The 17,031-nt window shown below is 38.1% G+C and overlaps 1 protein-coding gene across 2 annotated transcripts in view; it reads left to right on the forward strand.

Annotated features, from left to right (window-relative positions):
- The window catches only part of BCKDHB (branched chain keto acid dehydrogenase E1 subunit beta), a 195,346-nt gene that overhangs the window by 39,632 nt on the left and 138,683 nt on the right, over positions 1 to 17,031 (forward strand). For both annotated transcript variants that reach the window (XM_054569652.1, XM_054569653.1), the window contains exons 4-6: positions 1,329 to 1,462; positions 1,724 to 1,879; positions 4,115 to 4,223. In XM_054569652.1, the coding sequence (XP_054425627.1) occupies positions 1,329 to 1,462; positions 1,724 to 1,879; positions 4,115 to 4,223 (399 nt within the window). The remainder of the gene's footprint in view (positions 1 to 1,328; positions 1,463 to 1,723; positions 1,880 to 4,114; positions 4,224 to 17,031) is intronic.

The raw sequence follows: 17,031 nt of genomic DNA on the forward strand, positions 1-17,031 counted from the left end.
TTAATGCACAGATTTCGGGGCACCCCCATGTAGTGTCCTTCTTTTGTTTTAGGAAGTTAGTTTCTCAATTTCCGGCCACTGACAGCTCCAGACTCGTTCTCTCTGACATCTCAGGCCAATCAGACTATGTCTTTGTATCTGAATTTTAGCTGTCTCCTGTCACAGAGACTGGAGAGTCCCCTTAGGGGATATGTCTTGTAAATGTTATACTCATCCATTGTGATTCATTTCTTCTAAGGGTCCAATCTTTTTCATTTTAGGCCTATTTTTGCCTCTCCGATGCCTTTAAGTAGTTTTTTGTTATTTTTTGTTCAGGTTCATAATCATTAGATGTGGTAGGAGTACTCTGCCATTATTGAAATCGGAACCTCACTAAGTTGGGATACATAGAGTTTTCATTATCATATAGATCAAAATACTTTTCTAATTTTCATTGTTTCTTCGAGTCCTGAGTTATTTAGACATAGATTTAAATTTTTTCAACATAAGGATTTTCTAATTATCCTTTTCTTATTAATTTCTAGCTCATTCTACCATGGTCAGAGAACATACTCTATATGCTTTTATTTCTTCAAAATTTGTTGAGATTAGATTTATAACCTAGTCTGTGGTCCAGAGATACCAGTGTTCTCTGTATACCTTTAAAAGATTTATATTCCTAGCTGTTATGTAGTACCTTCCAATTTAGTCATGTTTGTTAATGGTGTTCAAATCTTACATAATTTTTACTTTTTTATTTTGGTAAGCTTTATCTGTCAGTTACTAAGAGATTGGTACATTAAAATTTTCCACTATTTTGGGGATTTATCCATTTCTTTTTAATTCTGTTATTTCTTTTTATTTATTTGGAGCCCATGTTGTTGCATGAGTTTAGAATTTTTTCTTCCTTGTCAATTTAACCCTTTAGAGAATGAATTTTCCTTTTTGATCTTGGGTAATGCCTTTTCCTTTAACGTCTTCTTTGTCTGCTGTTAATTTAGTGACAGCTTTCTTTGAATTGGCTTTTCATTATATTCTTTTTCCTTTTTACTTATAACTTTCTGATTTCTTTATTGTTTATTTTCTTTAAAGTAGTTGGATTTTGCTTTTTCTTTTTAATCCCATTGTGACAATCTGTCTTTTAATTGTAACATTTAGATTACTCACAGTTAATAAAATCACTGTTTGCAATCAAACCAGCCACCATAGTAGTTATTTTCTATTTCTTTGACCTGTTTCATGCCTCTCCCCCCATCTCACCATTACCAGCTCATTTACTTTACAGTTGTATTGTGCATTCCATTACTCTGATTTGTCATTATAAGATGACTTTATTTTCTTTGTTTTAGGAAAAGACAGAGTTTTTAATACCCCATTGTGTGAACAAGGAATTGTTGGATTTGGGATTGGAATTGCAGTCACTGGTGCTACTGCCATTGCAGAAATTCAATTTGCAGATTATATTTTCCCTGCTTTTGATCAGGTAGGAAGATCGCATTTTACTATAATTGATCATTTCTAAGGTAAAGTCCATGAAGTACTGAAGTTTTGCCCCCAGGCTTCTACTAACTTTATCTGCTTCATTCTACTAAGACCTTAGCAACTTTTTGTTATCTTTGAGTAGGGGCATTACAAGTTATGTTGTTAAGGGCATGGATTTTTAAAGAACTAATAAAATGGTTCAAGAAAGTGAATGGGACTAAAGTTCTTCTTGTGATGTGTCCCTTCTCTTTTCCCTCCTCAGATTGTTAATGAAGCTGCCAAGTATCGATATCGCTCTGGAGATCTTTTTAATTGTGGAAACCTCACCATCCGTTGCCCCTGGGGCTGCGTCGGCCATGGGGCTCTCTATCATTCTCAGAGTCCTGAAGCTTTTTTTGCCCACTGTCCGGGAATCAAGGTATCTTTGTTTATGTACTTTATTTGATCTCCATTTGATGTTTCCATTTTGGTTCATTCTACAGTATTAATATTAACTAATATGCTTATCTAGAGGAAAGCAAACAGGATTTTTCGAATTTATATACACAGTTATTTTTAAAAGAGAGCTTAGTATTTTTTTAGATCCATTAATCCATTGTTCATGTTTATAAAATACTGATTTTGAAGTAGCACCTGGTTTGACCCTGATATTAATTTCAGGCTTCAAAGAATAAGACTGAGAACATAGTTGGTTTGTCTTTTCCCTCTTTCAAAGCTCTAGGTTCATTTAACGGATTCTGGGGTAAATTAATAAATCCACTGTTTAATTCATAGTCAGAGGGATAAGACTTTTGCTTTTAGTCTATTTTTTTTTTTTTAAATAGACTAAGAAACCTCTGTGTGCTTTTCAGTCCAGGTAAGGTAATGTTTGTTCAAACAATGAATTTTGAAGTATATTTCTTTTATAGCCTTCCACAACAGTCTTAGGTTTCTACAAGCTTAGGTCTTTTAATAAAAAACATTTTGCATATTTTAAGTTTTAATTTTTTATATTATCTTCTTTTCTAGTTCAATTTACTGAAGAGCTTTCCAGGGAATCACTATAAAAATGCATAAATATGTCCACCCAGGGCTGTGTGTCTGTTTGTTTTTTTTTTTTTGATAACATAAACTGGTTGTGGATGTGTTTATGTTTTATTTTTATTTTTATTTTTCCTACTAGAACAAAGTTATAAAGTTTTATTAGTTGAATACAGGTTGCATAATTTTTCAATGTAAGCTGGAAGTGGTAAATTTTGGGGGGACAAAAGCCACATTTGAGGCAGCAGTTATTTTTGTGCCTGAGCTCAACATTGATTTATACTTAATGTTTATGATGTCACCCAGTATTTTTAAGAACAGATCTTTTGTCTCAATGTCCTACCTTCTCTACTCCTCCCTCTTTTTCTTTTTTTAAGTCCCAAATGAAAATATGCATGTAGTACAAAATGCTAAATACATGAAGGAAGCAGGTGAAGAAAAGTAAGCAGTGTGTTCAACAGTCTATTTACAGAAAATGAAATAATGAGAGTTGAGCTGTGCTTTATTTTTTACATAAAAATCCTTCAATAGAAATGGTGTGAAAATTATTTTGAAAGCCAAACAGCTTGATTCAAGGAACCTTATTTGAGCCTTTGTGATAAATTCAGGTTTATTTTAATGGTAACTCTTCTTATGTAACTCTTGACTTTATGCAGTTATTTAACAATAATTAAAAATTAGATACAAGTTTGAACAATAATTTGAGGCAAAATGGTATAGAAGTTAAGAGCTTGAGCTGTGGTGTTAGTCAGAGCTGGGTGAGAATCCCTGGTCTAGCAAAGTGACATAACCTCGGGTGAGTTATTTGATTTCTCTTTAAGCTTAAGCTGCAGTTCTAAGTTGGGGCAAATAATAATAGCTACCTTGTCGGGTTGCTGTGAACAGTAGATGAATTAGTCCACTAGAGTTCTTGGTCCAGTTAACACGTGTGCTACCTACTGTCATTGTCCTCTTCCTCATTATCAACCTCATTGCCAAGAAGTTCCTGGAGCCCTTTCCTTGTCAACGGGAAGTGTCCAGTATCCACACTTTTAGCTTTGTAATAACTAGACATTACAGTGCCCGGATCAGAAAGTTCAGTGGACTACTTTTTCACATAGGAAATCGTGTTGTTCATGGACAGGAGATTTTGATATTTAAAACTGGAGAAGAGAGTTGCACGCCCTTTGAAATTAGCAGTAGAGTATTAGTAGAAAATATTTATTTAGAGATAAATACAACTTTTAGAAATTGACAACTTTACTTTTTTGTTTTGGTGAATGTTATTTGCAGAATCCTTTTATATATGTATATGTGTTTTATATATACATATAGATGTATGTGTATATATAAATATGCACGCGCGCGCGCGCGCACACACACACACACACACACACACACACACACGTTTAGCTCCTTAAGAGAAGAGCAGCTTTAGTCATCACAATATGATAGGCATCTAATAAATGTTGAACAAGATGAATTTCTTGGGACAGAATGCAAATTTTTATAATAATGGTAGTTAGGCTAAAAATGCCAGATTTCTATTTTAAATTAGTAACAATTAGTTATTTAAATATCAATCCTTCTTATAAGTGAGTTTACAGGGATACATTTTCACTAAAATTGTCTTTAAAAAAATCTGTTTTTGCAGGTGGTTGTACCCAGAAGCCCTTTCCAGGCCAAGGGACTTCTTTTGTCATGCATAGAGGATAAAAATCCTTGTATATTTTTTGAACCTAAAATACTTTACAGGGCAGCAGGTAAAGGTTTTCTTTATATTTGTGAATATCTTTATATTTTTGTTTTCTACAGTTCAAAAATTTTTTTCTGTAAGTTTGCTTTATATTTACCTTGTAGAAAAAATTCTCATTTTTTCCCTCATATTTAGTTTGTTCTCAGGTGTATATTTTATGTTTAGGGAAAATCCACCTAACCATTTATATTTTGATTATGGGAAAAAATGTGAATTTTTTGAGAACATGGGGACTGTGGTCATCTACATAGTAGATGCTTAGTAAATGTGGGTTGAATGAGAACATGAATGAGCTCTTTGTACTAAATAACAGTAAATGCCCTTACAGCTAATGTGTCTGTTTAGGTCTTAATCTAACTTAGCACATTTATGACAGTGAAGGAGGGAATATTAATGCTGTGACATCAGGTCTGCACTGAGATGACTGTGTAAGGAAAACTGTGGTGTTCAGTCATGCTCCTTTTAGCTTGAAATCATGATTCTGTAAAAACTCATCTGTGACTGATTATCAGCTGTGATCAAAATTTTAACATCAAATGATTTGTTCTGTTTTAAAGTATATTTTGATCCAGGACACATTGCTTTGGCAAATCATTCTTTTCCTTGAATAGTTAAGCTTAAAAATATTTATTAAAGAAGTCCCTGTTTATTCTATTTCAGTTGTCCCAATTTTCCCCTTTGCCTTCCTCTGCCCAGCCTCCTGTTTCCCCCAACCCCTACTCCCACAGCCCGTCCCACACCACTGTCCATGTTCATGGGTCATTCATACATGTTCTTTGACTAGTCCCTACCTCTTTTATCTACGATTCCTCCCCTCTCCCTCTCCCCTTTCCTCTGGCATCTGTCTGTCTGGTCTCTGTTTCCATGTCCCGATTCTGTTTTGCTTGTTTATTTTGTATTAGATTCCTCTTACAGGTAAGATCATATGGTATCTATCTTTCACCACCTGGCTTATTTCACTTAGCGTAATACTCTCCAGTTCCATCCGTTTTGTCACAGAAGGTAGGAGTTCCTTCTTTCTCTCTGCAGCGTAGTATTCCATTCTGTAAATGTACCACAGTTTTTTGATCCATTCATCTACTGATGGGCACTTAGGCTGTTTCCAGCACTTAGCTATAGTAAATAGTGCTGCTATGAACATAGAGGTGCATAAGTTCATTTGAACTGGTGATTTGGGATTCTGAGGGTACATTCCTAGCAGCAGAATTGCTGAGTCAAAAGGTAGTTCCATTTTTAGTTTTTTAAGGAAATTCTATACTGTTTTCCACAGTGGCAGCACCAGTCTGTATTCCCACCAGCAGTGCACTAGGGTCCCCTTTTCTCCACATTCTCACCAGCACTTGATGTTTGTTGATTTATTAATGATGGTCATTCTGACCCGTGTGGGATGGTTTCTCATTGTGGTTTTAATTTGCATCTATCTGATGGCTAGTGATGTTGAGCATCTTTTCATAGGTCTATGGGTCCTCGTATGTCCTCCTTGGAGAAGTATCTATTCAGCCTTTTGCCCACTTTTTTTTTAATTGTTGTACAAGTACAGCTGTTTCTGTTTTCTCCCCACTACTTGCCCCTTTCCTATGCCCTTTTTTAAATGGAATTGTTTGTTTTCCTAGTGTTGAGTCGGATGAGGTTTTTTTTTTTAAATTTTTAAATCATGTATATTCTATTACAGTTGTCTCAATTTTTACCCCCTCCACCCATCCCACCCTCACTCCCCACTGCCACAGTCAATTCCCACTCTCTTGTCCATGTCCATGTCCATGGGTCACTCATACATGTTCTTTGTCTAGTCCCTTCCCCTTCTTTCCACCATTGTCCTCTTTCCCCATCCCCTCTGGTCACTTCCAGTCTGCTCCATGTTTCCGTGCCTGTGGTTTATTTTGTTTGTTAGTTTATTTTGTTGAATAGAGTCCCCTTAGCATATTTTGTATAGGTGAGATCATATGGTATTTGTCTTTCATCAACTGGCTTATTTCAATTAGTTTAATATTATTCTCCAGTTCCATCCATGTTGTTGCAAAAGGTTGGAGATCCATCTCTCTCTCCTTCTTTTCTTTCTTTCTTTCTTTCTTTCTTTCTTTCTTTCTTTCTTTCTTTCTTTCTTTCTTTCTTTTCTTTCTTTCATGCATACTGTATTTATTTTTTTAAATGTCAGTTAATTATAAAATATTAAAAAATTTAAAACCATTATAAAGTCTCAGCAATTAAACCACCATGACACCAGCCCCAAAATAATCAATTAGATCAATGAAATATAATGAGCATTCTAGAGACAAACGTATATATCTGTCTAACAATGCAATATATGATTAAGTTGATATTTCACATCAATTGGGAAAGTAAGGCTTATTCAACAAGTAAGGTTCATGGGCCACTATTACTTGAAATAAAACAAATATAGAGCCCTATTTCACACATTATAGAAGAAATAGGTGAGTTAAAAATTAATATTTAGAATCTAAGGAGTTTTGGGAGAAAATACAAACTGATATTTTTCTTACCATAAAGTAAAATATTTAAACCCAGAGGCTATAAAGTAAAATATTGACAATACGACTATATTAAACATTTAAGACTGTGCAGTAATATATATATAAAAAAAGTTAAAGGACAAGTAATAGAATAGGAAAGTATTTGCAACACATCTAAGAAAGGGTTAATGGTTTTTTTAGGGAAAAAATTTTACAAACATTTAATCAAAAAATGGATAAAGAATACCAAACTCTCATTTTAAGCTTTTTAAAAATAATAGAAATAGGCAAGAAATATACAAAAACAGGTTTAGTTTCAACAAATAGTAAAGGAACAATTAAAATAACACATCATTGTCATAATCAGATTAATACATATTAAAAAATATTGGTAATATCAAGTATTGGCAGCTGTGAAAGGAACTGAGTATTCGTAGACTCTTTTTATTCATCTTAAAGCAGTCCCCTTAGCATATTTTGTAGTGCTTGTTTGGTGGAGGTGTATTCTTTTAGCCATCTTTTGTCTGGGAAATTCCTTATTTTGCCTTACATTTAATTGAAAGCCTTGCTGAGGAGAGCAGTCTTGGTTGCAGGCCTTTGCTTTTCATGACTTGGAATATTTCTTGCCACTCCCTTCTGGCTTGCAGTGTTTCTGTTGAGAAGTCAGCTGCCAGCTGTACTGGGGCTCCCTCATATGTTACTACCTGTTTCTCCCTTGCTGCTTTTAGGATTCTCTGTTTGTCTTTGCTATTTGCCATTTTAATGATGATGTGTCTTGGAGTGGGCCTCATTGGGTCCCTCTTGAATGGGACCCCCTGTGCTTCCTGGACTTGTGTGACTTTTTCTCTCCTCCAGATAGGGAAGTCTTCCATCATTATTTTTTCAAACAGGTTCTCTATCCCTTCCTCATCCTCTTCTCCTTCTGGTATCCCTAGTATACTGATATTATTATGTTGCAGGTTGTCCTGTATTTCCCTAAATGCCTCTTCATTCTTTTTGACTCTTTTCATTTTCTTGCTCTTTCTGGGAGCTTTTTTCTACCTCGTCCTCCAGCTCGCTAAGTCGGTCCTCAGCTTCATCGAGCCTGCTTTTGATTCTTTCTACTGTGTTCTTCAATTCAGAAATTGTAATTCTTCATTTCCTCTTGTCTCATATTGATAGTTTCTATGTCCTTTTTCATGCTGATATAGTTTGCAGTAAGTTCCTCATAGTTTCCCTATAGTTTTTTGTAATTCTCTCTGAGCTCACTGAGCTTATTGAGCTTCCTTACAACTGTTGTTTGGAACTCAATATCTGATAGTTTACTTGCCTCTATTTTATTTAGTTTTCTTTCTGTGATTCCTCCTTTCCCTTTGAGTGGGGGGTATTTCTTTGTCTTCCCATTATTTGTGAGACTCTTCTTTTTTGCTTCTGCTTCTTAAGTTGATCTGTCTTGATTTCCTGACTTTGTGATGTGAACTTCTGTGGTAGGAGACTAGTGTTTTTAGTTTCTGGATCTGCCTCTGATGATGTCAGATGTTATCCCTGTCTGATCTTAGGCAGTCTGTTCAAAACTTCCAGGAATCTACTGTCTGTGGCTATCTCCTTCAGCTGTTAATCTCTGGATGAGTTCTTTATGTATTTTGGATCAAACCTTTTTCTGATATATCATTGGCAAATATGTTCATCCACATGGTCAGTCCTGTTTTCATTTTGATGATGGCTTCTTTAGCCGTGTAGAAGCTTTTTAATTTGATATAGTTCCATTTGCTTATTTTTTCCTTTATTTCCCTTGCCCTGGGACATATATATTCAAAAATGTGGGATATCTGAAATTTTCCTGCCTGTGTTTTCCTCCAGGACATTTATGGTGTCATGACTTATATTTGACTTTTATCCATTTTGAGTTTGTTCTGCTCTATGGTATAAATTGGTGGTCTAGCTTTGTTTTTTTGCATATGCCATTCCAGACTTTCTAGCACCATTTATTGAAGAGGTTATTTTTACTCCATTGCATGCCCATGCCCCCTTTGTCAAATATCAATTAACCACGTGTTTCTTTCTGGGTTCTCTATTCTGTTCCATTGATCTCTGTATCTTTTCTTATGCCAGTACCAGACTATTTTGATTACAGTGGCCTTGTAGTATAGTTTGTTATCAGTTATTGTGATCCCTTTAACTTTGTTCTTCATTCTTAAGATTGATGATGCTTGTCAGGGTCTTTTTTGGTTCCATATAGTTTTGGAATATTTATTCTTGATCTCTGAAATATATCATTGTTTTAATAGGAATTGCAGTGAATCTATAGATTGCTTTGGGTAATGTGGACATTTTAATGATATTTATCTTCCAGTCCGTGAATGTGGTATATGCTTCCATTTATTTTTATCTTCCTTAGTTTCTTTTTTCAGTGTTCTATAGTTCTCCAAGTACAGGTCTTTTACCTCCTGGGTTAAGTTTATTCCTAGGTACTTTATTTTTCTTGTTGGTGCAATAACTGGGATTCCGCCCCCCCCCCCATTTCTCTTTCTGACATTTCATTGTTCGTGTATAAAAATACCCTGGATTTCTGAGTGTTGAATTTGTATCCTGCTGTTTTGCCAAATTCACTCATTAGGTCAGGTAGTTTTTGGTGGAGGCTATAGGGCTTTCTATGTACAGTATCATGTCATGTGCAAATAATGACTATTTTACTTCTTCCTTTCCAATTTACATGCATTTTATTTCTCTTACTTGTCTGATCTCTGTGGCTAGAACTTCCAGGACTATGTTGAATAGGAGTGGTGAAAGCAGACACTGTTGTTTTGTCCCTGATTTTAAGGGGAAAGCTTTTAGTTTTTGCCTCTTGAGTATGATATTGGCATTTGTCTCTCATATATGGCCTTTATTATGTTGAGGTATGCTCACTCTATTCCTACTTTGCTGAGTGTTTTTATCATAAATGGGTGCTGGATTTTATCAAATGCTTCCACGCAACCGATTGATATGATTATGTGATTTTTGTCCTTCATTTTGTTTATGTGGTGTATTAGGTTTATTGATTTGTGAATATTGTACCATCCCTGTATCCCTGGGATGAATCCCACTTGACTGTGGTGTATGATCTTTTTAATATATTGCTGGAACCGGATTGCGAATATTTGTTGAGGTTTCTAGCATCTATATTCTTCAGAGATAGTGGCTTGTAGTTTTCTTTCTTTGTTGTGTCTTTACGTGGTTTTGGAAGCAGGATAATACTGGCCTTGTAAAAGAGTGTGAGAGTCTCCCCTCTTCTTGAATTTTTTGAACTATTTTGAGAAGCATAGTAGGAGTTCTTCAAATGTTTGGTAAAATTCCCCTGCGAAGCCATTGGTCCAGGACTTTTGTGTGATGGAGTTTTGTGATTACTGCTTCAATTTCAGCAGTTGTTATAGGTCTATTCAGGCTTTCTGCTTCTTCTTGATTCAGTTTTGGAAACTTGTATGTTTCTAGAAATTTGTCCATTTTACCATATTGTCTAATTTCTTGCCATATAGTTGTTTGTAGTAATTTCTTACAATCCAGTTACTGCAGCAACAAGAAAAATCTTGTAGTATCAGTTGTAACTTCTTCTTTTTCGTTTCTGATTTTATTCATTTGGGTCCTCGCTTTTTTTCTTGATGAGTCTGGTAAAAGGTTTGTCAATTTTGTTTATCTTTTCAAAGAACCAGCTCCTGGATTCATTGATCCTTTGAATTGTTTTTTTAGTCTCTATGCCATTTACTTCTGTTCTGCTCTTGATTATTTTCTTCCTTCTGCTTGCCCTGGGCTTCGTTTGTTGTTGTTCCTGTAGTTCTTTTAGATGTTTTCTTAGAGAAGCTGTTTTGAGATTTTTGTATCTTTTTTAGGTAGGCTTGTATTGCTATGAACTCTCCTCTGAGGACTGCCTTTGCTATGTCCCAAGGGCTTTGGGTAGATGTGTGTTTGGTTTTTTTTTTGTTGTTTCCAGATACTTTTTGGTTTCTTCCTTGATCTCATTGTTAACCCATTCATTATTTAATAAGATGTTATTCAGTCTCTGTGTATTTGAATTCTTTTTAGTTTTTTCCTTGAGGTTGGTTTCTAGTTTCAATCCATTGTGATCAGAGAAGGTGCATGATATAATTTCAATTTTCTTGAATTTGTCGAAGTTTGTTTTGTGTCTTACCAATTGGTGTATCTTTGAAAATGATCCATGTGCATTTGAAAAAAAATGTATATTTTGCTTTTCTGGGGTGAAATAGTCTGTAAATATCAATTAAGTCTATTTGATCCGGAGTGTTGTTCAATGCCACAACATTCCTGTTGATTCTTTGGAAGATCTATGCATTGTTGACAGTGGGGTGTTAAAGTCCTCTAATATTTTCTTTATATATTTAGGTGCACCTATTATGGGTGCATATATGTTTACAAAAGTTATATTCTCTTTTTGGATTACTACCTTAAGTGTTATCTAGTGACCTTCTTTGTCTCTTCTTATGGCCTTTGTTTTGAAGCCTATTTTGTCTGATGTAAGTATTGCTTCCCCAGCTTTTTTTCAATGTCCATTTGCATGGAATATTATTTTCCATCCCTTTGCTTTCAGGCTGTGTAAATAAATCTTTTGTTCTTAGGTAGGTCTTTTGTAGACAGCATATATGTGAGTTGTGTTTTCATATCTATTCAGCTACCTTATATCTTTTGTTTGAAGCATTTAATCCATTTACATTAAAGTAATTATTGATAGGTACTTATCATTGACATTTTTTTCCTTTGTACCAGTGTTGTTCTCTCTCTCTCTCTGTTTCTTCTCCTTCTTAAAGCAGGCCCTTTAGCATCTTTTGCATTGCTGTCTTGCTGGAGATGTACTCTTTTAGCCTTTTTTTGTCTGGGAAGCTTTTATCTCCCCTCCCATTTTAAATGAGAGCCATGTTGGAGAGAGTAGTCTTGGTTGCAGGTCTTGATTTTCATTACTTGGAATATTTTGTGCCAGTGCCTTCTGGCTTGCAGTGTTTCTGTTGAGAAATCAGCTGCTAAAGCCTTATTGGAGCTCTCTTGTGTGTTAGTAGCTGTTTCTCCCTTGGTGCCTTTAAGATTCTCTCTTTGTCTTTAAATTTTGCCATTTTGATTGTAAGTCTTGGAGTGGGCCTTTTTTGGGTTCATCTTGATTGGGACCCTGGGTGCTTCCTGAACTTTTGAGACATTTTCCTTCACCAAGTTAGGAAAGTTTTCTGTCAATTATGTTTTCAAACAGGTTTTCTAGTCCTTGCTCCTCTTATCCTTCTGGTATCCTTATGGTGTGAGTATTGTTACATTTCATATTGTCCCCAAGCTCCCTTAAACTATCCTAATTCTTTTTGAGTCTTTTCTCATTTTGTTGCTCCGTGTGTTTTCTTCTACCTTGTCTTCCAACTTGCTGCTTAGATCCTTTGCTTTGTCTAGCCTACTTTTGATTCCTTCTAGTGTACTCTTCATTCAGATAGTGCCTTGTTTATTTCCAACTGGTGGTTATTCAAGGTTTCTATGTCCTTTTTCATTCTGATGTAGGTCCCACTAGGTTCCTTGTAGTTCTAAGTTCCTTGAGCATCCTTATACCCATTACTTTGAACTCTTATGTCTAATAAATTGCTTGCCTTGATTTCACTTAGCTCTTTCTTGGAGATTCCTACTTTTCTTTCATTTGGGGCTTGTTTCTTTGTCTCTTAATTTTAGTTGCCTCTTTGTGTTCATTTCCATGCATTAGATTGATTTGCTTTGACTCTCAGCCTTGTGGAGGGGCCAGTGTATTAGGAGTTCTGTGGACCCAGTGGTGCAGGCTCCTTTATTTCCTGATCTGGGTGCTCTAGGAATGTCCTCTGTGTGGGTTATGTGAACTCTCCTGTTAGATTTCAGTTCTGATTATTATTGGCCCATTTGTTGGTGGGAACTCCCCTCCTTCTAATTGGCTAAGAGGCTCAACCCCCACCACATGTTGTACGCTGTTGTTTAGGTGTTTGCAGGACAAAACAAAACAGTGCAAAACAGCACCAAACCAAGCAACCCCGCCTGAATACCACAGCAATGTGAACCACAAGAGAGCAAAGAATAATAACAGTGGTAAGTGCAATGTAATAGCAGAGGAAGGGGAAAAGGAAAAAAGAACATGAGAAAACCAAATGAAAGAAAAACGATTATGAGAGGAGAAAGGGGAGGAGAACTACTACTCATAATGAATTCAAAGAGGGAAACAAGAAAAAGTAACACAGAAAAGGTAAAAAAAATAATAGAAGAGAAGGGAACAGAGGAGTAATCAAAAATAAGAGTAGAATAGGAAATATGAAAGAAAAATTAGAGCACCAAAAATAAAAGAAAAAGAAAAAATAGATAAAAAGGTAAATAAAAAGGCCACGAAAAAGAAAAAATAACTGAGATAATGGAAAAAGAACCAAGTGGATTTGTGTCAGCGCTGGTTAGATCATGCCTTCTGGTTTTCCCTTTGGATACTATTAGGTGTTTGAGTCTGGTGTAAGCTAGTGTCAGGTGCTTTCCATGCCTGGCCCTTGGCTCCTTTTCAAAGCCAGAGGCGATCCACAGTTTGTGGCTGATTCATGCGGGCTTGGCTGCTCCCAGAATGGGCCAAAGTGCTCTCCACAGCTGGTGTATCAGTACTGGGTCCAGAGGTGTGCCAGCAAATGTTCCAAGTCACCACAGGATCTGCCTCTGCCTGTCCCTGCTTGCTGGCCTGCTTTTAATCTTAGACTAATCACAGACCTGACTATTTCTGGGAGAGCTTCTAGTGAAATCAGGGGACTGTGATCCTTGATTTCCCATGGCAAGTGCCTTTCAGATTTCACGGAAGATAGTGGGTATGTTTCCCGACCCCCAAGCCACTAGTCTGAGTTTGTCTGGGATTATTTCCCTCTACTCGGTAGGGCTGGGCCCCTAATAGGAGCCAGATTTTGGGTTTGCTGTATGTTGGGAGGGCGTTTCTGTGGCTCTCCCATGAAGGCAAAGCACCAGTCTGTTTCCCAGGGTAGTGTGTGGATTGGCTGTGCCCTACTGCCAGTCTCTGGCACCCCCTCAGTCTGTTTATGTTGCTGTCTCCTCAACAAGATGCAGGATGGAAGAAAAGGAAGAGAAAAAAAGCCCAACAAGTAAGACAGAGCAAAACTGAAAAAAGAACAAAAAAAATGCTGAGTGGAGCAAATGGGATTTTAGAGGTTGTGACAAAGAAATTTTCAGAGGGTGGGGAGAATGATATCCCATGCGGTAAGGTAATTGATTCCCCCCTGGGCGGGGCTTGGTCTTTAGAAAGATGACTGCTGTGGAGCTCAGGTGTTTCCAGCCCTGAAAATCCCACAGCTGCTCCCCCAAAACTCTTCCAGTGCCTCCCACTCGAGGCGATTCTAGTCCTGTCCCTCCCCTCTTTGGGGCCCAAAGTGGGGAGCTGGAAACACAAGGCCTGTGGTATTCTCCTTTACAGGAAAATAAAAAGAGATGGTAGGTTGGTCTCCAGTGATGTTTGCCTCCAGTGGTTTTTGTCTCCCCCCAGGGCAGAGAGCCCCCATGGTGCAGGCTCCTTGATCTCCTGATCTGGCTGCTCTAGGACTGTCCCTTGTGTGGGTTATGTGGACTTTCTTGTTGTAGTTGGGTCCTTTATTTTATTGGCCCATTCATTGGTGGGAACTTTCCCCTATCTGGCCAAGGGGCTCAACCCCTACCACAGCCACCTTTGCCTTGCGGGGGCTTCTAGTGTGGGTTGGATCCCCAGTTGGGGCACGTACCGGAGGCCACCTGTTGACACTTCTCTCTCGCATGGACGCCTCTCCCCTCCTCCCAGATCAATAAATTATATCCTGTAGGCGTCATCTTCTTTCAAGTGTCATGTCATCCTGACTGGGTGGGGGAGTGAAGAGTCCAGCATCACAACTATGACACAAGATGGTGGCAGGCCCTTGTGCCGCTCCCTCCAGTGAGGCTCAGCCTTGAGCTCCTGCTGCTGCACTCCCACTGCAGCCGCTGTAGCCAGCAGCACCGCCCCCGCCACCTCTCTCCGCCTCTCTCCACCCCCAGTGCTCCTGGCTCCTCTGTGGAACTGCAGCCTCCTCAGTCAGACTCTGTACCATTTGCAGTTCCAGAGGCGCCCAGGACTGTGACGGTGACAGTGCCCTTCCTGGCAAGTACGGCAGCCCCCCAGACCCTGGCTCCTGGTGGCGGTGTGGTGTGCAGCCCTGCCCAGGGTGGAGGGCACAGCCAGGTCTGGGCCCTGAAGCCACTCCAGCGGCTTCGTCCCGATGAGGTTATTGTAATTTCCTCACATGGAATCCCGCTCCAAATCTGCGTAGCCACATGCCCTGGGCTGGGTGGTGACAGTGGCTCTGCCACAGGAGAGCCTGAGTGGAGCGCCCTCCAAGGCAGGCAGGCACTCTCACGCTCTCACGCACTCGTCTGCGCACACATTCGCACCCTCTCACACTCAGCTGAATTTTGGAGTTGATTGCTCTGTGATTTACCTGCAAGACCCGTCAGGGTCTTGGAGCAGGTGAACAGAGCTTCCAGTTACTCTCCAGCCATCTTGGAAACCCAGTAAATAAAATCTGACTCTGCAAGGCTTTACATTGGGCCAAGTGATGATCCAGCTCTAGAACACAATTCACAGTCATCATTTGGCCCGCAGCAGCCTCCCGCCTGCGTGAGCCTGCATGTGCCAAAACATTTTGTTTTATTGCAATGTGATTTATGTACAATAAAATGCAAAGATATTAAGTATTCAATTTGGTAGGTTTTTACAGTTCTACATATCCATGTAACCGCTGTGTAAAACAAGACATGGAATGCTTTCATCACTCCAGGAATGATGAATCTATTCACCTTCCTGCCAATTCATTCTCCTTATCCTTAACTTAGTCACCTTCTGATGCTATTGCCATCGATTATTTGCACATTTTGGGGCTTCATGTAAATGGACTCACACAGCACTGTAAGAGGGCAGACCCAAAAAACTGGAATTATCTTATGGATGGCAGGCCCCTTGAGGTACAGGCTTCCCTGCTAGGTGAGTGTATTAGGAACCTATCTGTATCAGTGTGCCAGCTGGTGGTGGTGTGAGAGGCTGCGTTCAGCTTCCATGAATTTTTGTTCTGAAGACTCAGTGCATTTGCCCATTTCATGATGGGTGATTTACAAGCACACCTGCCCACAACACGCTGAGTGTTCAGTTTTTGACCAAAATCACAATGACCTTGTGCCCCACCCTCCCTATTCACCTGATCTTGCCCTGGGAGATTTTTTTTGGTTTATTTCCCCGGATAAAAAAAAGTCCTCAAAGGGAAACATTCCACCGATACAGAAGAGGTGAAATGAAAAACAACAGAAGCACTAAAAGGCATCTGAATCAACAACTTCAAAACTGTTTTGAGCAGTGGGAAAAATATCTTGATAGGTGTATTGCATCAAATGGAGAGTGCTTTGAAGGTGATGGAAGATTAAACACATAGGAATAGATACACAATTTTTTATAAATGAATTCCAGTTTTGTCTGGGTCTCCCCTCCTGTATGTTCTTTTGTGGTAGGCTTATTTTGCTCAACCTACCTAATATTTTTGAGATTCATATAGGTGCTTATATCAGTGATTTCTTCCTTTTTCATTGCAGAGTAGCATTCTCTTATGTGAATAGATCACAATTTGTCAGTTTTTGCCTATTTTGTAGAAGATTGCTAGGGACATTCTTGTCCATGTTTTTGTGAGCATGTTTTTATTTCTTTTGGGTTATAAGTATCCAGGAATGGAATTGGTGTGTCACAAAAGAGATGGAGATTTAGCTTTAAAAACCCGCTGAAGAGAATTTTTCAAAATGCTTCTGCCATTTTACACTTCACTAGAAATTTATCAGAGTTCTATTTGCTCTTAAGGTAAATTGAGGTAAACATTTTAAATAGAATCTTTCTATTTTTTAGGAACTCTATTGTGATCTATATCCTATTATGTGATAAATAATTAATGTAAGAATTTAAAACCTTGAGGTGAATAGGAAAACACTGATGGTATACAAAGTCTGTCTGGAAAAAGTCCAGCCATTGTTAATATAATGAAAACAATTTGTGAGACATTAATGTAACCTGTCAGCCAAGGAGAGTGGACTGGAATGCGCATGTGTGAACAATGAGGACTTTACTGTACTACTCAGGGTGGTAGATGCTGTTGAGTGAGCATGTATACTGTGTGGCTGTCACATTTAAAATGACTGATCAAGAGAGCAATGAATCTGCATCAAATTTGTGTTAAGCTTGAACGTTCCTCTGTGGAAACTTATGTGGATGCTTCAGAAGGTCTCAGCTATGGGCACTGGTGATTGGCAGCTTCATCACGATAACATGCCTGCTCATGCATCACATCTCATGCAGAGTTT

Source organism: Pteronotus mesoamericanus, unplaced genomic scaffold (genome assembly GCF_021234165.1).
Source record: "Pteronotus mesoamericanus isolate MK-2021 breed Mesoamerican mustached bat unplaced genomic scaffold, CSHL_Meso_final contig_20, whole genome shotgun sequence".
Classification (NCBI taxonomy): Eukaryota; Metazoa; Chordata; class Mammalia; order Chiroptera; family Mormoopidae; genus Pteronotus; species Pteronotus mesoamericanus.